At 36.0% G+C, this 24,002-nt stretch overlaps 2 protein-coding genes across 17 annotated transcripts in view; both read left to right on the forward strand.

Moving 5' to 3' along the window:
• The window catches only part of LOC110179585 (uncharacterized protein CG43867), a 119,335-nt gene that overhangs the window by 62,659 nt on the left and 32,674 nt on the right, over positions 1-24,002 (forward strand). For all 16 annotated transcript variants that reach the window (XM_020947178.2, XM_020947179.2, XM_086835560.1 and 13 more), the window contains exon 3: positions 23,198-23,260. In XM_020947178.2, coding sequence (XP_020802837.2) covers positions 23,198-23,260 — 63 coding nt within the window. The remainder of the gene's footprint in view (positions 1-23,197; positions 23,261-24,002) is intronic.
• On the forward strand, positions 17,426-18,361 carry LOC147643205 (uncharacterized). The gene has a single exon (XM_086835581.1). It carries the CDS (start codon positions 17,481-17,483, stop codon positions 17,766-17,768), a length of 288 nt encoding a protein of 95 aa, XP_086691707.1. The 5' UTR covers positions 17,426-17,480; the 3' UTR covers positions 17,769-18,361.

The raw sequence follows: 24,002 nt of genomic DNA on the forward strand, positions 1-24,002 counted from the left end.
AGGGGGGTTTCTGTGAGCCCCTGAGCTTAACGGTGGTTTTGTTGCTATCTCATAATTGCGTAGGCGAGTTTAGTACTCATTAAAAGCGTTAATCGTTAGCCGGCTGCCTTTGTCTGCTTCTGTCTGGGCTTTTGGGTCCTTTGTGTCCTTCCTGCAGCTGAAACACTTCACTTTTAATTCAGTGGGCGGTGATAGGAGATGTTGGGTTTGGGTAAAACCGATTTGCATAAATTTCCAACAATGATAGCCAGGATCCATAGCCCATAGTCCTTGCAGCTCAAGTATCTCCGTCCGTGTGATGGAGCGCTGTCATCGCTCTGGGCGCCACAAAAACACAGAAACAGATGAAAAAAAAATCAACGAGACAACGAGAAAACGAGAAATACACTTAATTAAAATTTTTATTACACAAATTTTTTGCTTTTGTGTCGATAATTTTATGCTTATCATCAGGAGCAGGAGCAGCAGACGCAGGAATGCCAGCCGCAGGAGTGGAAGGACCACTAATTTGCAACATCAGCGTTTGTCCAGGTGTTTGTGTTGCATAGAAACAGGTGAAGTGTGGCAGTAACTCCACCCACTTCTGGTCCTGCTCCTTCTCCTCATCCTTGAGCGCCTTAAGGCAAACGCATAAAAACGGAAATTAAAAAGGAAGCCAACGCAGCAAGAGTCCTGTCGGTGTTGGAGTCCTTCTCGTACTCGGACTTGGTCGTTTGCTTTTCCGCGTTTTCCTTTTTCGCCGCGATTCGTTCGGAAGTTTCAGCTTAATATGCAGGAAATTTCATTAAAGTTGATACAACCTTACCAGGGGTTTTCCCCTCCCAAGCTTGTCACTGGATAGTTGGCTTCTCATCAATCTCGTCAATTTTTCAGTCTCATTTTTTCTGAAGTCCTTAATCAGCAGTCCTTGATGTTCAGCGATTACGCAATGCAGCTGAAAAGCAGACATCACAGTCATATAAAATATATAAAAGAAACTTTAAAGTTGAAGGACAGCAAATATCAGGTTGAAGGATATTTATCTAAGAATTTTTTTTTTTTAAACAAGAAAGGAAGTTACGTTTGAAATCACCAGGAATTTATACAATATAAATTATATATATTTATGTTTAAAAATAAAAAAGCAATGCCTGCTTTCATTTCATTCACCGTTTTGCATTTTCCTCTATACTATATGATATAGTAGTCCGAATTTCATAAAATTGTACACAAAATTCTAAATTAATATATAATACTGTATATCAAATTTGATGAAAATCTCTTAAAAAGTGGAAAAATTATAATATTTTTCTTAAAATCGTCCGATTGTTCCTACAGCAGCTATATATATGTATATATATATATAGTCCACCGATTCGCCATGCACCGACTTATATACTAATAAAATTATATAGAAGAATAACTCCATAGTTTCATTCAAATAGCTTCAAAAACAAATCTCGCACACTGTGCATATAATTCCCAACTAGTTCTAACATCCCCGGAACGAAGTGACTGCTGCCGGCCAAGTATCAGAAATGTGTTGTGTTTAAAAGTTGCAAATCATTGTTTACTAGTGTTCAAACTTAGTAGATCATACATACTTATTGGTCATAAATACTTACTGATCATAGTTACTTACTGGTCATAGATGATTACTGTTCAGAGTTACTTTATGTTCATTGATACTTACTGGTCAAAGATACTTGCTGGTCATAGTTGATTACTGGTCATAGAAAGTAAGTGTTCATAGTTACTGATCATAGTTAATTAGTGATCATAGATACTAACTGGTCATAGATACTTCCTGTTGAAAGATACTTACTGATCCCATCTTTTTTCCCCCAAGTTCCTTACAAGAAACTCTGGTTGTTATTTTTTGACTAGTTACCCCTATTAGTAAAATAATTAAGTAAATAATTTAAATAGATGTTACGCTTTATGCACACAACTTGAGACGCCTTTAGGCGCAACACGACGCTACATAGTTTAGAAAATTGTGGCCAATTTCCCTTAGAGTGGAAAACTCTGAACCGCAACCAAAACTAATGAGCCCATCACAGTTAAAATCCAAAATCGAGAGCAACAATTGCCAGGACGAGGTGGAGGAAAAGGAGGCAGACTCCTTCACCTGTCCGGCAATCAATTTAACAGCCATGTGGCAACGGATACTAGGAGAAGGAGGAGTAGGAGCTGGCCAAAATGAGTTTCAATCATGAGAACGACACAATAACGAAGGATGGAGGTGAAAGGACTTCCTACCAGCCAAGTCCTGCCAGGCAGGCAGGCGTGAGCCATAAAAAATTTAAGCAATGCGGCATTTTACACCTTCGCCAGGATAAGAAGGAGGTGCCGGTTTCGGGCCTCAAGCTCAAGCTGAAGCCATCAGGATGGCAATCAAAAGCAATGATTGTTGCTCATAAAACGGAACGGTTATGTTTATCTGCCTTGTGCCCAGAAGCGGATATATCTATATACATTTATATATATACACATATATATATATAGCGTCTGGGAGAAGGGAAAATCGGCTAATGGAATGCGATGCGATGCCTGGGAAGCTCAACTCTCGGCGAGCCTTTTGCCTAAGTAAAAGAAATGAGAGCGCGAAGTAAATATTTAATGACAGAATGAGCACAAGTCCTGCTCCTTCCTACCTTCTCTTGGCTAATGGACACCACCACCGCCTCCCATTCTTGGGGGTAAAAACGATTCTGTTGTGCTTACTTTTTGAACAAGTGCAAATGTTTTTCATGACTTTTCATTTTATTTAATTTCACTTTTATTATGATTATATTTTCAGCCTCTGTCTCGCCCGCTGGCTTTATACATACATATATATATATATCTTTTTTTTTTGTTCATTTCGGCTAACGATGAAATGACTTAATAAAAAAGTTGTTTCGGACTTTGCCGTAATTGTTGAAATGAGTTGAATGCGAGGAAAGCAGAAATCGAAGTTTACCATTGCTGGGTTTTTATTAACTGTTTCAATTCCGCTATGTGGCATGGTCACACTACCACGTGGAAAGTATCCTTTGGGGAGTTTTTTTTATATACAAATTAATAACACTTAATATAGTTTTATATATGATGTTTTGTCATTATATTTTATATGTGTTATTTTGGCCAGGAAATCAGTGTTAAATTAATTAGAAAATCTTTAAAAATTAGAACTAAAAGAAGAAAGGAAGCTATCTTTGGCACGCCTTGCAGATTGAAATTCGATTACTAGGAATTAATGTCTGCTTTCATTTCATTCACCATTTTATACAAAATTCTAGATTAATATATAATGGCTATATATCAAATTTGATGAAAGTCTCTCAAAAACTGGGAAAATTATAATATTTTTCTTAAAATCGTCCGATTGTTCCTATGCAGCTATATATATGTATATATATATATAGTCTACCGATTCGCCATGCTCCGACTTATATACTAGTAAAATTATATAGAAGAATAATTGGATAGTTTCATTCAAATAGCTTCCGAAACAAATCTCGCACACAGAGCATATAATTCCCAATTAGTTCTAACATCCCCGAAACGAAGTGACTGCTGCCGGCCAAGTATCAGACATGTGTTGTGTTACAAAACTTGCAAGTCATTGTTTATTAGTGTTCAAAGTTAGTTACTGATCATACATACTTATTGGTTATGGATACTAGGTGGTCATAGATACTTACTGATCATAGTTACTTAATGTTCAGAGTTACTTACTGCTCATAGGTACTTACTGCTCTGAGTTAATTACTGGTCATAGTTAGTTACTGATCATAGTTCTATAAATCGTCCGATCGTTCCTATGGCAGCTATATGTATGTATATATATAGTCCACCGATTTGCCATGCTCCGACTTATATACTTCTTAAATTATAGAAGAATAACTCCATAGTTTCTTTCAAATAGCTTGATCTTAAATTTGTTCCAAAACAAATCTCGCACACAGGGCATATAATTCCCAACTAGTTCTAACATCCCCGGAACGAAGTGACTGCTGCCGGCCAAGTATCAGAAATGTGTTGTGTTACAAAAGTTGCAAGTCATTGTTTATTAGTGTTCAAAGTTAGTAAGTGATCATACATACATACCTTCTGGTCATAGATACTTACTGATCATAGTTAATTACTGATCATAGTTATTTACGCTTCAGGGTTACTTACTAATCATAGTTACTCAATGTCCGTTGATACTGATCATACATACTTAGTGGTCATAGATACTTACTTACTTACTGATCAAAGTTACTTACTGGTCTTAGAAAATTACTGTTTAGAGTTAATTACTGGTACATTTTGTTTCTTTTCCCTATTCCTGCAGATTTACACTAGTAATAAATTGACGTATTTAATAATTAAAACTCTATTTTCTTAACAATTATAAATTAAATCCTTAATGTATTATATTAATTCAAAGTATGAGACAATTCTCAAATTTCTTTACATTTAGTTTGCAAATTTTTTTTAACGTTTCCCTCCAATTCCATTGCCTATTATTGCCAAACTTTAGCTCCTTTTTAACCCACCTATTTTTTTTTCCTTATAAACCCCGAATTGGAATCAGTCCAGGTTTTAAAAATCGATTCAGATGCCTGATTAAAGGAGTACAACCACACCCCCAACTCCCCCCAAAAGAAAAACCAAAAAACAATTGAAACAAACAAAAGCAAATGCCATGAAAATTGAAAATGAAACGTAACACGCCGCAATTCAAGAAACAAATGGATGCTGATGGGGCAAAGGGGTTTTCTTTTCTTTTATATTTTCTTACTTTTTTTTTTGTATGTGGTATTGCAGTTTGGAGTTTGGGCCATGCTGATGAGGCTGGGGAGCCCGGAAAAATGCTTCAGCGCAATGCAATTTCCAGCCAAGGGGGAAAAAAAGAAAGGAGCATTTGGAAAAATTGCACCGAAAAAAAAGGCGTTGAAGAAATAAACGTGCAGACATGTGCCGCGCCAGTAAGCGATAGTCAGTTAGTGCTCTCCCTTCGGACCCATGCTGGATGCAGTGTGGGAGGTGCTTCTAGTCCTGGTCTTGGTCCTGGTCCTAGTCCTGCTCATCCTCCTGCTCCCTCCCTTTGGTTTAACTTTGGCAAACGCTTACGCAACGTTTTGTTTGAGCCAAAAATGCCGGGAAAGGGGCGCAGGAAGTGAGACAAATGGCTGCGCCCGGGTGGCAACTGGCTGACAGGTGAGGAACGTGGCTCCAGGTGGGCCAGGTGGGAGACAGACACACAGACAGACACACTGCAAGTTGGTAAAAGCACTGGGAAATAACACTGAAAGCTTGGCCAGAGGAGGAGAAGCGTTGGGGCAATGGCTAAAAAATTTACATAAAGCAAATGAAGCTGAAATGGAGAAATGTTCTGAAGGGCAAGCGCGGCACGTGGGTAGTTTTCCACGCAAAGCCTTGACCAAAAAAAAAGGTAAATACTTCAATTTAAACAAAATGTTTCTCTACCCCTCCGCAGAAACTTTCTGCTGGCAGATATAAATGTATTTGAAAATGTATCTCAGCGTCGAGTTTGAAAAATGTAAGATAAATATACTTGGCAGGCCAAGTGCCAAGAGATACAAAAGTGAAATGGAAAATTTTGCTATAGAGTTGGGAAAGTGGGGAAAACCAGCTCCCCCTTAATGAAGCTGTCCTTGCAGAGCTCAGTCCTATCCTGTTGTGCCTTACCAGGGAGTCATGATTTGGTCCTGTGGTCCATTGGTGTCATGTTTGCTTAGCATCCTGCCCAGCCTTGCCACACTGTTGCACATCCTTTTATCTTTGCCAGGAACAGCAACAGCCACACGTCAAAGCTCATTGACAGGCCATATGTCAGAAATTGATTCGTCGCTTTGCTGCACAGGACCAACTTGGCATCCTGCATATCCTTGAGCGCCTGGAGAGCAGAAATTGAGATACCCAAAACCAAATTACGTGCGACAATTGTGAAACAGGACATTCCTCCATGTGTGTGTGTGAAGCACTTCCTGTTCCTGTTCCGCCTGTCCACTAGCAGGGTTTTCCTTCTTTTTGTTTTGCTGTTGGGAAGAGGAACGATTTGTTTTGGGGTCTCAAGTGCATCCGCAATTTGTTTGCTTCTCTTTCCATTTTTGCATGCATTTTATGTGGCATCCCTGAGCGGATTTTATCTAATGAATGTGTGTACAATAGAAAATAATAAATTGATCATTTATCTGGGTATAAGGATAAGGTATAAACCCCATTTCTAAACCGAATTTCAAGCTTAAAGGATACTTGCCTTTGAAGTGTAACTGTAATCATAGCCGCCAGCTGTTGGCAGGACTACCCTTTGACCCTGGCAGCTGGGATAGCTTCACGTACTTTTCACCTGCCGGGTTTTTCTCTTTTATGTTTCTTCCTCCCTTTTTTTTTTTTGTTGCTTAGTACTTAGAGTGAAAATCCTTTTTAAATTGTATATTGACAGCTGTCACCGTTTCCCAAAAACAAAGCACACAAGGAGCAGGAAAATAATGAGAAAGTTGCTGGCAAGGAAAAACATTTTAATGTATTTTATTTTCTATTTTTTTTTTTTGCTCTGTTTCTTTAATTAAAAGAAATTAAAATGTAAATTTTGTTTCGTCTTCACCCCAAACGTAAACAGCAGGAGGATTTTCCATTTCCTTCTTGTTTATATATGGGAATCTTATTAAAAAAAGAAAGAAAGGAAAACCCCAAGCGAAGGAAATGAAGGGAAATTGCAAGAGGGGGGTTTGCTGCGGAATAAACCAAAATACAAATGTAAACAACAATTAAATGTTCACTAAGCTAACAATAAACAAGAAGGAGCCAAAGGAGACGACGAAGCAACTGTGTGTGTGTAGGTGTAGGGAAACCCCCTTTTTCGGGGGCGTGTGTGTGTGTGTGTCTCAGGCATTAGAGGGGGAAAAAGGTATCAGGAAAGGAGTAAAGGGAAAACTCATTCACAGACATCTATTTGCTACTCGCACAATTGAGTTTAAGGGATACCAACATGACAGGGCAAAGTAGGAGTAGAGACTGCCTCTAAACTTGGAAAATTTACCTAATGACATCTGGGGAATGAGTGTTTAATTTACTGAAACAATGACTTCACTAATCAGAACAACTTGCCTTATTACTAAACTCAATTTATTTAAGTTTTCAATTCAATAGTGAACCTTACTCATCCATAGTATTATCTCTAAACTCAAAACACTTGGCCATTAATCGAAATCTTGGTGACCAGTTCTACTTTTAAAATCTTGCAAATGTTTCTGGCCAGTTTCATTTAGTACCTAAAAGAGTAAACAAACCAAATTTGAAGGCAGGTAAAATGGGACTCATAATGTCAGTCCTTCGAACCTGCTGCTCCCTTGACCATAAAGCGGATAGTGATTCCCTTTCGGACGATCTGCAAAATATACAGCCTGCGAGGCCACCCGAACTTAAGGATTTTTCCAATGTGGAAATCAAGGAAAGTCAAACAAATCCTGTAGCATTTGTCTCGCAAATGACACTGGATTTCGATCCCTACGACAAGTGTTTCAGTTTCATTTAAACAAATTAATAGTAATAAAGTTTTGTTGCAACTACAATTTGTGAATTAATAAAACGAATCAAAGTTACTGTTTAATTGGTAATTGCAGTGTTTCGTTTCCTGTTGCAATGCAATGGTCACACTCGACTTGGTTGCCCCCGCTCCTGGTCACACTGGCAATTTGTCTCCTGACTGCAGCACGTAGCAAACACACTGCGAACGTGGCCGCATCAATGCACAAATCCAATCAGGGGCATTATTTCCGTGTAGAGTCACCCCACATTACTCTCCTCCTGAGTGTGTTTCGTGGGGGGGGGGTTTGGGGGTCCTTAACTTATTTTGTGGTATCATTAACCTTTAAACTTGGACGCAGGCAAGCGAGCGAACTGTGTGCAGAAATTGTAAACTTTTGCACTCGCCCCAAAAAAGTTTCCCGCAGCCGCAAACTTTTTTCCCTTCTCCAAAGGACTCAGGACGCAGGACGCAGATACATCCAAGTAAAACGGTAAAATTTTTAACTTTATTTTCGATTTTCGTTTGCCGCAAAAATCGTATTTGCAGCCCAAAAACTTAATTTGCGCCAACAACAAGCACAACAAACCGGGAGAAAGAGAGAGCGAGGGTTTTCCGTAAAGGAAAACTTTTGCCGCGTTTTCCCTGGCCCTGCCCCCTTTCCTACTATTACTTCCTTTTTTTAATGCAATCAAGCGGAAATTGATACGTCACCGCCAGCCAAAGCGCTGCAAACACCGCACCGCACAAAAGTGTTGCCAAATTGTTGCAAATAAAATTGCTGATATGGAAATTTTATGCGCAACTTTTTCTCGCTTTCACACGCCGCAAAAAAAGAGGGAAACAGAAAATAAAAGTAACTCACAAACAAAACGAAAGGCAGCAAGTTTTTAGAGACATGAGATAGGTGGAAAGGTGTATGAGTGTGTGAAGGTGTTGTCCCTTTTTTTTGACTCTCCCTTTACCAATAAGCATCAGATCAAAGTTTTATACTTTTAAATACATATATTTCAAAAACAAGCCAAACCGATATAACTTGAGTTTTTCATATTCCCCTGCATGGCAAGGTCACAATGTTTTAATATAATTTCTTCCTTGTTATACCGTTATTCCTTCTTCCTTCTGTTGCATAGCAAGGTCTCACTTAAACTAAGAAAATTATTATATTTCCTTTCCCATCCTTGTGATTTTCGCCTCATGATACTTTAGCCTTTGCAGATTAGGCTAGACCCATGCCCGTGTGAAAATAGCAAGATTTCTAGCCATAAAAACTAGCTTATCGGCTCTTACTAAAAATATAGAAATAGAAATAAAACCCAAAAGAAGAAAATATATCTATAGAGAGAATGATCAAATTAAAGTTTGGCCATCAAAGGCGGCTTACTGGCCGCACAAAATGGGAATCATGCACTCACTGATGATGACAGGACCTGGCCAGAACCTCCATCTCATCAGGACAGGGAAAAGAAACTAGCGACCCCAATCCCTCCTGGATTCTTTCGACGCCGTTCCGTGTTTGCCGGCCAACTCAAAACGCACATCAATTTGAAACTTAATCTGGCCGCACAAATAAGCCGCGCCAAAAGTTAAGACCCAAAAAGCCAGAGTCCTGGGTCCTGGCTGAGGTCCTTTCTTGTCTCTCTCTCCCCCCCTGGCCAGGTCCAAAACAAATGGCCGGGGTTTCGAACTAGGCCCCTGCCTGGCCCTCTCCACTACCGCCTCTATTGTATGCAAACAATTTACAGCGTAAATGGCCAGCGAGAGCGCCCCCAAGAAGAAGATGAAGTGGAGGACAGGAACAGGAACAGGAGCTGGAAAAAAAAAATTAGATAGAGAAGGAGTCGAAGTTGGGAGTTGGGTCGAATGAAAAACTAGGCGTCGTCTCCTCATGCATAAAACTGAAAATGAAATACAAGGCAAAGTCGAAGGGAAAATAACAACAGCAAAAAAAAGAAAGAAAAGAAAAATAGAGGATATAGGACAGTTGAAAATGAGAGCGGGGGATGAAAATGCAAGGCTAGGATAGATGCTCCAAAGGGGATAATTGAAATTCACCACAAAACAGTGCGATGCAAAGGGGGATCTCACAGGGGCTAGAATTGTTGCCCTTCAGCCGAATGAAAAAAAAAAATATAAACAAACAAAAAACGAAACGAAACGAGTTAAAAATTGAAATGGAAATGGAAACGGAGAAACTCCCTTACAGGATTTGTCTCGGGCTTAAGAGATTTGTTAAGAGCTTTTCGGGAGTTCTCACCGCTTCAAGATTCTCTCAATAATTCGGTTTTGGTAATTTAAGGCACTGGGAGAAAATAGGAGGTATAAAGCCAGAGAAATTATTGCTGCAAAAGATAAGCATGCTTTAAAATATGGTTAGACCCTAAAGTCACTGTAACTATGTTGGTGTAACTTTTTATAGCATACTTTTCAGCATTTATTGTTATTTCTGCGACTTAGGTTTATAATGTTTAATTTATATATCCCCCTAGTAACATCTCTGTGTATTTAGCCAGGGCAACATTTCAATAGAATTTCTGAAATTGAGCTCAAGTTGTTTTCTGCATAATTCCTTCAAGTAGCCCCAAGGACTTTTCGCCAGTTAGCCAAATATTATTTTGAAGAAACTGCCAGGACCTTGAAGCGAGTGAGAGTGCCCTGTAAATGGAGACGAATGATGTTAGACGTTGGACCAGTGGAAAATGTAGATGAAGAATTTCGCCATGAATGCATTGAACTTTCGAGTGGCAATTAGTTTCAGAGCTCCTTGGGCCGGTCGGGCACTCGTCTAACTGCCCACAATTAAGTTAATTAGTATGGAGAAGGTGGAGTCTTTGGCTGGTTTTCCTTTTGTTGTGTGTTATCTGTGGGGCTGAATGTTTGTGCAATTAACTTGATTGCGCCTATAAATATGCAGCACTTGGCTGTGATTATTGCGCGGACTCTTACTTTTTTTCTCTTCTATTTTTTTTGATCCTTTGGAGCTCCTTGTTTTGTGTCTGTCTGGGCCCAAAAGTATGCACTAATTGTTATTCCTCGACTGTCTGCTCTTCGTTGTCCGTATTGTCCTTATCTTTGGAATAAACTGAGTTGGGTTTCTTTGCCTTTTTTTTCTCTCATCGTTTTTCTTTACTCCTTGAGACGCTATCAACTGCTAATAGCTTTGGGATATCTGGGCAGCTCGTCGTGTACTGAACTCCTAGTCATTCCTGGGATTCCATTTGCTTGGCAAACTCTTTTGGAACTAAGGAGAAAGGCTTATGACAAATGACTTTCGAGTGTTGTGTTTGTGTGTGTTTATCAAATTCTTTACACACTGAAAGAGGTGTTTCAGTTCATAATGACATTGTTTGACACCTTATTTATCTTTTAAACGAAAGAAAGTAACGAACGAAAAAAATAATAATATAATAATAAATTACTTTAGCTTTTGTTCCCTCTTTAAAAGTTTGTTGCTTTCTTTACTGCAGGCTAAAGAGGTTTTTTCTTTGAACTTGCTGCTCTTTTAGCCCTGGAATCGGCTTATCTTATCTTATGTTTCCACTTCATGGTACCATCCAATCCATCCATTCCATCCATCAAGGATAGTGGAGCTTCCTAACTAATAGTGGGCGTGACGTGAGCAAACGTCCGTTTGTCTAACTAGCAGAGCAGTCAGCTCCTGTTCATGCTTTTGCTTTTGCTACTGCTCCTGGTCCTTTTCCTGGTCCTGTTTCTCCTGCCTTTCCTGCCCGTCATGTCTGTCGCTCCTGTTTGGCATTGTTAATCTTTAACCTGAGTCCTAATCCGTGCGTCATGATTGAAAGCAGCTGCAAAAACGTTGCGTAGCTGCTTGTGCTTCTTTTCTGCTCCAGCTTCTGCTTCTGCTTGAGCTTCTGTTTCTGCTTTTGCTTTTGCTTTTGGAGCGGAATAAACAAAGTCAGGCAACAGAATGGAGACAGACTGTTAAGAGCACATCGCACATGATGTGACGACGTTGTCTAATCTGATTGCCCTGATGTACTACCACTGCCATCGTCTCATGCCAATTTGTGTCAATTTCCAGGGGGGGATCTAAAAGGAGCAGCTTAAAGCTGTCTTCGCCCCTTTTGCCTGCTGGCTGCTAATTAGTTTCGCCAGGTAAGGCAAGTGCAGCAGGTGCAAGCAATGCCCTTGGCACATTATCCTTAATGAGAAGCCCGATGGCTGTGTAGCTTGAAGCAGTAAGATGCTTAACGCCACTTTAACTTTAATATTGCAAATGTTTAAAGTAATACAATTATATGCTTAAACCAATTGATATTTGATATTAAACTTTGCATGTGAAGCAGCGATAAAAAGCGGGGCATCGTAGGGGGAATACCCGGGGCTCAAAAGGCACCACCCTGTGGCACCACCCCCTGCCATGTGTGTGTGTGTGCTGCTTGTGGCAAGTTAATGACACACCTTAACCCATGTTAACCTACTTTTTCGTGTTGCGGTTATTCTTGTCGTGCTTGTTGTTCTTTCCACTTGACCTAAAGCCAAAAAAAGTGTGTGTATATATATGTATATAATATACATTTATATATAGAAATAAAAAAGGAAAGCCCCAGGGGGCGTGGCCTGGCCTGGCCTTCATGCAATTGACATGAATTTTGTTGTGTTTTTTTTGTTAGTTATACCCTTGCTGAGTATTCTAATTTTGACCAGAAACATGCAAATGCAAAGAAGGAGATGTTTCTGACACTTTAAAGTATTCTTTTTTAGAATCAACAATCGAGTCGATTTAGATTTTTTTGCTAAATCTTAATTTTAGAGCTTCCCGAATGAGACATACACTATATGACTTCAATATATTAATGATAGTATATAATATATAATATAATATAATATAATATAAAAATTGCATAACTCAGCCAAAAATGCATTAATTTTAATTCGGAAAGCTGTTCTATGTTAGTTCTTACTAGGTTAATAAATCTGCATTCTCAATTTAATATTTAAAACAAGTTGAAAATTTTCGATTTTTCTTGATACAATTTTAACCCCTTAAAAAATGTTATAAAATAAAACAAAATATTTTTGTGCCAAAGATAGCTAGATCGATTCGGCTTTTTATGCTGATCAAGAGTATATATGATTTATAGAGTCGGAAATGAGTCCTTCATAGCTTTTTAAGCTTCTGAGTGAAATTGTAATACCTTAAAAAGGTTTTAACTTAAACAGTTGTCGTTATTTAACATATTTTTATCTAATCTGAAATCTGGTTATCTTTTATTATATTAGAATAGCAGTTTACAATTTCCGATCGACTAAATTATACAGTTGTCATAGGTACAATCAGTCGATTTATACAAGACCCTAGGAGGCTAAGAAAAAATTAGGATATTTTACTAATAAATGTTTTCTATATCTTTTGTTAATTTTTATAATTTGATTGAAATTAATCGCTTTTAAATTATTATGTATATACCAAACTGCAAGAGTATACGATTTTTAGCCTGCTGTAGTTTGCTTCTTTTCTTCATTGTTTTTTTTTATTTTATTATATATTTTTTTGTTGTGTTTTTGGCCAAACGCAGAACGCATAGGATGGCCTACATTTTGTCTCTTTGGCACTTTCGCACTCGCACTTTTGCACTCGAAACTTTTTCGCACAACTCGTCCTAGTCCTCGTCCTCATCATCGTCCATCCTGTGTGCAAGGCATTATCCTTGCTGCCAGCTGGTAGCCCCTTGGCTCTCCCACTTTTTAAAGCTTAATGCCTGGCAATTAATATAAAGCTCCATTAAGCGAGTCACACGCTTAGCACGCACCAGTTACTATCTCTTAATTATGCACAATGCAAAAGAGCAAAAGGTTAAGCTAAGAAGAATGAAATGCGAAATGGAATTAAAGGTGAATAAGTTCAAGAAATTAGCTACTTTTAAATGCTCAAGTGCAAGTCTTTTTTGTCTTTTAAGTTTAAAGTAGTTTTGGTAGAGAAAAACAGCCTAGAAATTGGTTTATATAAATGAGATAAATACTATATAAGGCTTACTTATTAAATCTTTTTTTATTATCCTTTAGTTTCGAACAATTTCTAATTATATTTAGTTTATTTACACTATTATTTAATTAATAAACTGCATTAGGCATTGTTCTTAAGATTCCAAATGCTACTTAAGTAAACTTTCTTTTACTTTTACTTTCCGTAACATAATATAAACTAAAAACCCCTTTGTGCTAAATATCTGACCCAAGAAAACTCAAAACAAGATCTCCCTTAATAGAAAACAAAAGCATCACAGGACTAAAAAGCCTCAAGACTCAACAAAGACAATGCAAAGACAATGGAGCTTTAGTAAGACTTTAAAAAGGATTTTCAACAAAAGCCAGCTGCCAAAAGAGCAAAGAAATAATGCTTAGCCAGATGATAATGCAAGGATAATAAACGAGAGCTACGAGAAAGGAGCAGGGTTGTCAGGGAATATAATATTTCTTATTTTTCACCCGATTTCGACACCTTATTATTTGCCGGCAGTTGAATATTAAGAAATGTAGCCCTCATGAAGTGCAAAATGTGAAGTGAAATATACCAGGGACTTACTTTGCTTCTTGTAGAACTGCAAACTGGATGGCCTTCATTCATCTTCCTTGGCTGCCTGCCTGCTGCTCCTTGTTAAGCATAATTAAAATCACAGAGTCCTAGCGAAAAAGCGAGAAATATATACAAAAAGAGAGAGAGAGAGAAAGAGATATATATAGAGAAAGAAAGAGACCTATATATATATATCGAGAGAGAGAGAGAAAGAGATACAGTGAAGTTGAGTGAGCGAGTGTGATTAAGAGATTGCAAATTGTTTTTGTCATTGCTGGGCGATGGGGTTCCTCTCTCTCCCTTTTTTTGTACCTTCTCCTTGCCCTCATTTAACTCTTCTTCTCGCCGTAATTAAATTGACCGTTAAGCCAGGCGGCCAGCGAGACAGCCAGACAGCGAGACAGACACGAAAACAAACAAACGAGTTGCAAAAAAATAACAAAAAAGAAACGAATTAAATTGTTGAACGTGCCACGCACCATTTGCAGATGCATTTACCTCAAACCTCGGAATTTACCCTTCCTAAGGTTATTTTGAATTAGTAAAGTCTTTAGAAATAATTTAAAACTAAGGCAAGAATTAGAAGACAGAAAGGATTTTTAAGATTAACTAAATTTCATTTATATCATTTGGTTAAAAATAATAGTTATAGGGACTTTAACATACTTGAACTAAAATGTAGTGAATGGTTAAAAACTTTTGAGAGACAATTTGTACACTTGTATTGCATTTTCCTCTATTTTTAACGATAGTTTTTATGGCAGCTATATGATATAGTAGTCCGATCTTCATAAATTTGTGCACAAAATTCTAGATTAATATATAATGGCTATATATCAAATTTAATGAAAATCTGTTGAAAACTGGAAAAGTAATAATTTGTTTGTCTTAAAATTTTCCAATCGTTCCTATGGCATCTATATATATATATATATGTATATATATATAGTCCACCGATTCGCCATGCTCCGACTTATATACTAGTAAAATTATATAGAAGAATAATTGGATAGTTTTATTCAAATAGCTTCAAAAACAAATCTCGCACACTGGGCATATAATTCCCAACTAGTTCTAACATTCCCGGAACGAAGTGACTGCTGCCGGCCAAGTATCAGAAAGGTGTTGTGTTACAAAAGTTGCAAGTCATTGTTTACTAGTGTTCAAAGTTAGTAAGTGATCATACATACATACTTACAGGTCATAGTTACTAACTGGTCATAGTTAATTACTGATTAATCTTCAGAGTTACTTACTAATCATAGTTACTTGATGTTCGTTGATACTTACTGATCATAGTTACTTAATGTTCAGAGTTACTTACTGCTTATAGCTACTTACTGCTCTGAGTTAATTACTGGTCATAGTTAATTAGTGATCATAGTTCTATAAATCGTCCGATCGTTCCTATGGCAGCTATATATATAGTCCACCGATTTGCCATGCTCCGACTTATATTCTACTTGAATTATATAGAAGAATAACTCCATAATTTTCGTTCAAATGCTCTTAAATGTGTTTCAAAACAAATCTCGCACACAGGGCATATAATTCCCAACTAGTTCTAACATCCCCGGAACGAAGTGACTGCTGCCGGCCAAGTATCAGACATGTGTTGTGTTACAAAAGTTGCAAGTCATTGTTTATTAGTGTTCAAAGTTAGTTACTGATCATACATACTTATTGGTTATGGATACTAGGTGGTCATAGATACTTAGTGTTCAGAGTTACTTAATGTTCATTGATACTTACTGATCATAGTTACTTAATGTTCAGAGTTACTTACTGCTCATAGCTACTTACTGCTCTGAGTTAATTACTGGTCATAGTTACTAACTGGTCATAGATGATTACTGTTCAGAGTTACTTTATGTTCATTGATACTTACTGGTTAAAGATACTTGCTGGTCATAGTTGATTACTGGTCATAGAAAGTTAGTGTTCATAGTTACTGATCATAGTTAATTTCAAAAGTTCCAAGTCATTGTTTACTAGTGTTCAAAGTTAATTACTGATCATACATGCTTACTGATCATAGTTACTTACTGGCTATAGATAATTACTGATCATATTTACTTACTGATCATAATTAATTAATGATCATAGTTACTTTCTGTTCAGAGTTACTTATTGGTCACAGATACTTACTATTGAAAAATACTTACTGATTCCCTACATTTAACAACCGTTTCTCTGCAGTTATATTATATAGTATTTAGATTTTCATAAAACTAAAAGCAAAATTCTATAATAATAAAAGATAGCTTTAAATCGAAATAGATAAAAATATGTTAAAAATTTAAAGTTGGAGATAACTCCTTCACTGCGTGGCAAACTTCTAAACTAAAGTTACAATTAAAATTACTTGAAAGGATAGAAACTTTCAATTTAAGAATTTTTGTACCTTTTCTAAGAAATTTCTTTAATTAGAACACTACGCAAATTAGAAATTTTCTTTTTCTTTTCCTTTTTCTTAAAAATTTTAATACTCCTGAATCGTATTTTTATGGGACCTTGTAAAAAGTCTGAAATAAAATATTTTTTCAAGACATTGCTCTCAAAATTCTCAAGTATAAATTCAGCTTGTTGATGTGCAGAATCCTGGACAGCTTTAAGGCAAAATGTCCTGTTTTATCGCTTTCTAACTATAACTATTTGGAATAATAGAAATCTCGGTCTAAGTAATTGAATTTCTTAAATTGAAGTTAATTGAAATTAAAGTTAACTCTAGTTTAAAGATTTCCTTTGATAAAAGAGTATTCCCAGAGTCATTAAAAACCTATCTAAAAAATCCCTGCTGCTCTCCTTTACCGTTCCTTAATGAGCGAGTAAGGAGGTAAAGAAAGGGGCGTGGCATTCGTTATGCAAATGATTTTAGCCCCATTGAATTTGATGGCCGCGCATAAATGTAATTATAATGTGCATTCTATACATGGACACAAAAAAAAAACAGGAAAATAAAAAGCATAAAGGCATAAGTACATAAATGGACAGTGGATTACGTAATTCCCGATGCAGCATTATAAATGCATAATGCATGATCGCATTCCTTAATCAACGGGGCGACATTTAATTTTCATTACCCATTTTCTTTTTTTTTTTCGCGCGTTCATTTATCATTTTATCATTTACATATTCATTTAAATTTCCATGTTCATTTTCATTATCATTTTAATGTTCATTTTAATTTTAATTAATTTTGTCATTTGGTTTTTACACATTTACCACCCCGCCAGGTGGTAATCCATCCATTTGCCAATTCTGATTACTCAATTCGCAGCTGTTGTGTGTGGATTGTGTGTGTGTTGTGTGTGTGTATTTGTCAGGTGAGAAGAGTGTGGATTTTGTGGGCTGCAAATGCCACCTGTACCCCCATTGGAGTGGCTTTTTGCTCAGTGCAATTGGATCGAGCGTCGAGGCATCACAGTTTTAAGCATAATGTTTTTAAGTCTCCTTGTGGATTTATTGAGTTGCCAGCGTTTTACAAGTGACACCCTAATGGAGTGTCCACCTACAACGCCCTGGATTAAGCCCTTGGCCTTGACTCTGGCCCAAACTCAGCCCAAAGTGAAGGTGATGCCTGTGGAATTGAAGCCAGTTAAGGATGCAGGGGAACCCCAATTACCCTTTGAGATTGTATGCAATGCATTGTGCTGTGAACCGGAGTTGGATAAGGACGATGGCTATGGCTATGACGATCCCCGACTGCCAGAGCTCATCATTTAATTACAACTCGTTTTTAGTGTGTGTTTGTGTGCTTTTTTTTAAGCAATAATCCAATTAAGGACAAAGGCAAAAAAGCTAAAAAAAAGAGATATATAGAAAAAACTGCCACAGAGGCAAATAATTCAACAAAGCAACAAATTAAAACAAAATCAAACAGAAAACATAAAGGCGAAAACCATTTGAACAAAACAAAATGCAAACAAACAATGCAATAAAATTCAATTACAACAAAATTTTTAATTAACTTTTTGCAATCAAAACAAAATCCAAATGAGGCGACAACAAAAAGCCGGCACAATCCCAAAAAAACAAAACCCATATAAAATGAAAGCCAATAAAAATGGCTTTCATATATTGCTAGAATACATTTATATATTGTCTATATATATATACATATATATTGTTATATGTATATATAGCTAGCTAGCTTTATATGTTTATTGATATAAAACAGTGACAAAGGCTGTGAATGTGATAGTATAAATTGGTTTAGAATTACTTGATTACCAGCCATGTTTGCTTGTCTCAAATAAAATTATTTAAGCCTTTGCTAAGCTTTGTGTTGCCAATAAATCATATTACAGAAAATGGTACATATGTTGCTTTCATTTATTTAGGTTTAAATGAAATATACAAAAAGGGGTTTTTCTACTGGGAATTTTTCAAGTGGTTTATAAGCTAAATTGTTGATAGGGATTATTGTTTCAAGTTAATTAAATGGAATACTTTAAATAGGTAACTTAGAAAGTATCTTGGGAATTGAAGTATTGATTAAATTGAGTCTATATAGATAAGATAGACTATTTAAATGATTCTTTATAATTTAAATCGTTTTAGTTATATATAAAAACATATATTTACTTTTTTAAAGCCTTAACAAAGCTTATTATCATATTTAGAAATATTTCCACGTAAAAGTAATACAAATCGAATTCAAAAGGAGAGCAAAGCTGCTTTTAAACGGGGAATATGTGGAGGGATCCTTCTTCTCCTCCTCATGGTCCTGGTCCTGGTCCTGCTCCTTTTCCTTCACCAGGTCTTCCTTCTGTCCTGGCTCCTGCTCCTGCTTCTCCTGCTCCTGTAGCTCCTCTTTCACCATCTATATCCTCCACCATATCAAGATCGCCGTGCATTTTAACCCCATATCCTGGTAATCGGGTGGAAGGACAACTTTTAGTGCGACATTCCCCGCACAACTTTGGAGTAGAAACACAGCAGCAACAGCAGCAGAGCACCAACGACACCTAAAACCGACTAATGGCCAAAGTCACCTCCTTTGGCCAAAAAAAGAGGAATAAAAGGAAGGCAAAGGCATTGTGTGTGAGCCATTTGTTTGCGGGAATTGCATTCGTGGCTTGGAAAATTACACAGCATTTTCCAAGCGCTATTCTCGCGGTGATTTTGCCACTGTTTGTTGCAACTCTGTTGCAAACGACTGACGACAAAGTTGTAAAAGTTCTGCAGACTCTCTCTCTCTTTCTCTGAGGTCTGCAAAGTGTCTGTTTTCTGCTTTTGCTTTCCTATTGTTGCTTTTCTCCTACTACAGCAATTAATGGCAAATGTTTTCTGCTTAAAGCCTAGGCAGTTTCCTTCCAATTAACTCGCCAATTGGCAGGCGAAAGAAAAACGCCTATGATTAAACAGGTGTAACCAGTGATGGGGGAGGGGCCAAAAGGGACAAAGTCCAGCACGCACGCAACCAAGTCGAGCCTAAACTTTCTTCTGGTCAGCTTTTCATGTAATCCATTAGTTTTGGCCAAGTTCCCCCACCTTCTAAACTTCTAAACTAAAGGAAAACAAAAGAAAACTCAAGCTAAAGTCAGGTTAAAAACAAAAAAAATTAAGGAAACTTGAACAGTATATTCTAAAAATAACAAACTATTTTTTAAACAAAGAATAAAATTAAGAAATCAAATGCGGATAACACTTAAATAATAGTATGTTGTTGTATTAAGTATAAATATAATATCAAAGTTTTCTAAAATGTAGTTTATAAAACAAATTTGTGTATAATTTACAACAAAACCTTTTGAATATATTTCCGCAGTTTGACAATGATTGCTTGCTTATATCATTCATAGATAAAATCACAAAATATTAAAATGATAAAATTGTAAATCTTTTCAAATAAAAAAGTAACCGTTTCTTTCTAGATAAATTGCCATAATTTTTTTTTTCAAATAAAAAATGTTACCCTTTCCTTGTAAGCCAAATGTGACCTTTATTCCTTTATAGCATTTGACACTTTTTGAAATAATTTAATTTGGGATTCTTTAGAGTATTATATGAAAACCCCAATAAGTAAGCTATAAAAAGGTTACATGCTTGCCCTAGTTTTTCATTCGGTCCTTGGCATCTGACCGAATCAGTCCTACTTTTGTTTTGTATTGTTCTTGGAAATTTTATTCTTGAAATGTTTTTTGTTTTGTTTTTAATTCAATATTATGACATATATATTTTCAGGACCTTGTCCACATTGATCAATCGGGTATTATTTTGTTTTCTTACTTTGAAGCATCTTTTGGGAATCAACCGTTTGATGGTCGTTGTTTTAATATTAACATTATTATGAAGTATATTGTCGCTTTTTCTCTTCACTGGACAGGTGAACAAATCGTTGAAGCTGGTTCCCATGAGATATGTCCATGTCCACTATAGAATTTCAAACGTTTATATGGTTCATGGACATTTTATTTTGGATAAAAAGAGGATGAGAGTAGAGAAAGTCAAAGTTATTAAGTCCGTTAAAGTATAACTCTACCGAATCCAACTCTTTGTTATGTTCCTTATTTGATTATTTATTTTATTGGTTTATTTTTTCTATTTTTCTTGAAAATTTAATCACTTTATTTTATTTTATTATATGATGAGTATTAATATCAACGCAAGTAATACAAGCTCTTTTCCTTAAATAAAATCGTAAGGTTGTGAATACCTTCTGCTCTGGTTCTTATTTAACTGCTACATATAGTGTTATAGGGATTAAAATCAATGCAAGTCCTTTGGAAGAGTCCTTAACAAAATCGAAAAGAGTTTAGGGCTAGATTCAAATTATTTATTCAATGAAAGGGGTGAAAATAAGAGCTAGATTCAGGTTTCCAGTTTCATATGGAAAGCTTCTCCTGGCTAACCAGGAGTAGCACCTCCTCCTCCTCCTCCTGCTGCTGCTCCTATCCATTCATCATTGATTTGCAAGGAAAAAAGAAGAAAACTCAAGCAGCATCCTTCCTTCATATTTTCCGGCAGGCACAACAATTTGACAGGCATCCATCAATGGCCTTCGCTTTCGTTTCTTCTCTCCTGGCTTTGCCGCCTTGCTGAGTGGCCACTTGAATGGCATAAAAAGCGGAAATTAATGCACTTAAGGCATTCAAAAAAAAGAAGATATATATATATATATATAGGCGGAATCAAGTGGCGGCTTAAACCAGGCAGGCTTTAGCTCATCTCCTTTCCTGCTCCTTTTCCCTTATTTCGAAATGATTAATTGGTGAGAAAAGCCTCCTGCTACCTTGGCCTTTATCTTTAGCCTGGCCTAATGGCAGGCCATCATTGCGGGAAAGTGGAAAATGCGCGCCAGATGATTACCTTAATGGCAGCGCGTAGTCTGGCAAATTTTCAAAGCAGGTGCAAAAAAAAAATAGTACAAAATAAAATAAATACAAAGTTAACCAATAATTTTAAGCCAAAAATGGTTGCGCATTATCTATATTATTTGCTAAATTGTGTGTCATTTGCCAATGATTGATGCTTCGATGACTGCTTGGAGTTTCCATATCAAATTATAGCTGTTTTTCGGGTATTTTCCTACTCGTTTTCTTGCTTTTTAAAATTTTCCTTTTAAATTTTCTTCAAGTTTTTTTCGATGCCAAAAAGTCACTGCCGGCGCCACCTGTGGGCAGTGTCCATGGAATTCACCACTGTTAAATCCTTAAAAATAATGGGAAGTCCTTTTTGTGTGGGGTATGTGTCTAGACTAAAGTGGTGGTGAGTAGGAGCATTGGTTAGGTGTACCAGCTAAATTTACCAAGCATCTCAAAAGTGTGTAGAACCCATGTCAAAATAAATAACCACAAAAATCATTAAAAAAAAACTTTATATAAACTTCTTAACAGTCAAACTAAGTTTAAAGTTTTTTTTATTTAAAGTTATTATATAAATAATTAACATTATTTCATAATTTTTTTTAATATAACAAAAAAGAAGGCTTACTTCAGAAAGGTCATTCTTTAACCAGGAACCGTATATAAAATCGATCATAACTTAGCCAAAAATGCATTAATTTTAATTCGGAAAGCGTTTCTAAGTTAGTTTTTATTAGATTAATAAACCTGCATACTCAATTTAATATTTAAAAAAATCTAAATTTTTATCGATTTTTTTTTTTAATTTTAATGATGTTACTTATAAAATTTTGAAAAAAATGGTCAAAATTTTTTTTCTCCACAACTTATCTATATCGATTCAGCTGTTGATGCTGATCAAGAATATATATGATTTATGGGGCCGGAAATGACTTCTTCACTGATAAAAACTATGAAATCCTCAGCTTGATTCTTAAAATCAATAATTAAATTAAAAAATTTTTTTAGTAAAAATCAAAGTTTAAAAATTGCATAACTTAATCAAAAATGCATTAATTTCAATTCAGAAAGCAGTTCTGTGTAAGTTTTTTGAACGTTAACAAATCTGCATACTCAATTTAATATTTTAAAAAATCTTGATTTTTGTCGATTTTTTATGATAGTTTTAACGATGTAACCTGTTATAAAATTTGGAAAAAATTTTACATTTTTTTATTTCTTTCGGAGATGGCTAGAAAGATCCGCCTGTTGATGCTGATCAAGAATATATATGATTTATAGGGTCGGAAATGATTCCTTCCACTGCTTTTCAAGCTTCTGGATGAAAGTAAAATACCCTGGAAAGGTATATTAAATTCTTTATTTCGTGGCATAATTTGGAACACCTTATCAATTGATTTAAATTATAGGGTGTCATATATCTAACTACAGTTTTTGAATTTTATAAATGGATGTCTTAAAGTAAGCAATAAAATGTTTGAGGTAAGAAATGTAGTGTGAATTTGTTTTGATTTTAATAAGGGGAAACAATTTTTACTATAGCTTTGCATTACCTTTTAAGAAATTTCAGTACTCCAACGATTAATCTATAACCTCCCAAAATTAAGCCATATAACAAAGAGTTTAATAGCCCTAAAAACCTACCCTAATCTAGTATAAAACCCCCTTTAGTTAATATTTAGTCATGCGAAAGTCATATAATTAACACTTGAGATAGCCAATAAAAATGATTTCTACTTGCAAAAGAAATATTATTTATTAGCTGTCGATGCTAGACTTTTATTTTTCACATGATTTCCCAGAGTTCTAACCCGAGGTTTTCCATTCGCTCTTTTCCACTTGCAGTTAACGGAGTTGGAGCAGCGCGTCATCGAAGCGGAAGAACGCGCCGAGGAAGCTGAAGATAAGGTAAGCCATTAAAGCCAGTCTATATGTACATATATCCCCCTTATCCCTTATCTATATCCTTGGTGTGGGGAGTGGAAAAATTAAAACAGGAGCGAGACTTTATCCTAGACAAAGGCCGCATCATTAGAAGGCAGTTTAAAAAGCGGTTAGGCCAGGGATTTCCATGACAATGCCAGGGGATGTTGCAGGAGTGCAATATATATATAAATATGGTTTGAGGGGAATTCCCCCGAACAGCTGTGGCCCAAAATCTACAACATTTACTGGACCGACAAGCCACACAGCAAAGTTGTCACCAGCTGAAGCGAAAAAAACTATAGAAAAAGATTTATTTCATTTAAAGGATATATAATTAAATGTAAATTGTGTATTTGATTTGAAATCAATTTAAAAAGTTGAAGAAAAGTAAGGCAAAAAAATATTTTAGATTCAATTTTAAGCTCTAATATTTGGTAACAAATTTTTTTAGCAGGTTTAAATTGTATTTTGGTTGTAAAAACAATAGAAAATTGTGTCAAACAGTAAGGATTAAAATCTATTAAAATCTCTTTTCGTGTAAAAGATCTTATAGCCTCCTTTTGTGTTGGTTTCAATGTAATTTCCATCATTTCCTTATTAGAAATATAAACTTAAAAGTATTTAAAAAGCTATACATCAAAATGTTGTAAGCTTTGTAAACCTAAAATTCATTTAATCATCTAACAAACCTTATTTAAAACAAAGAGTTTTTTGTTTTAAATAA

The sequence above is a fragment of the Drosophila serrata genome, unplaced genomic scaffold (assembly GCF_035046125.1).
Source record: "Drosophila serrata isolate PLE 108 unplaced genomic scaffold, ASM3504612v1 contig_276, whole genome shotgun sequence".
Classification (NCBI taxonomy): Eukaryota; Metazoa; Arthropoda; class Insecta; order Diptera; family Drosophilidae; genus Drosophila; species Drosophila serrata.

Coding starts and splice junctions, on each gene's coding strand:
- LOC147643205 (XM_086835581.1), top strand. CDS start 17,481: ATGTTTTTAAGTCTCCTTGTGGATTTATTGAGTTGCCAGCGTTTTACA.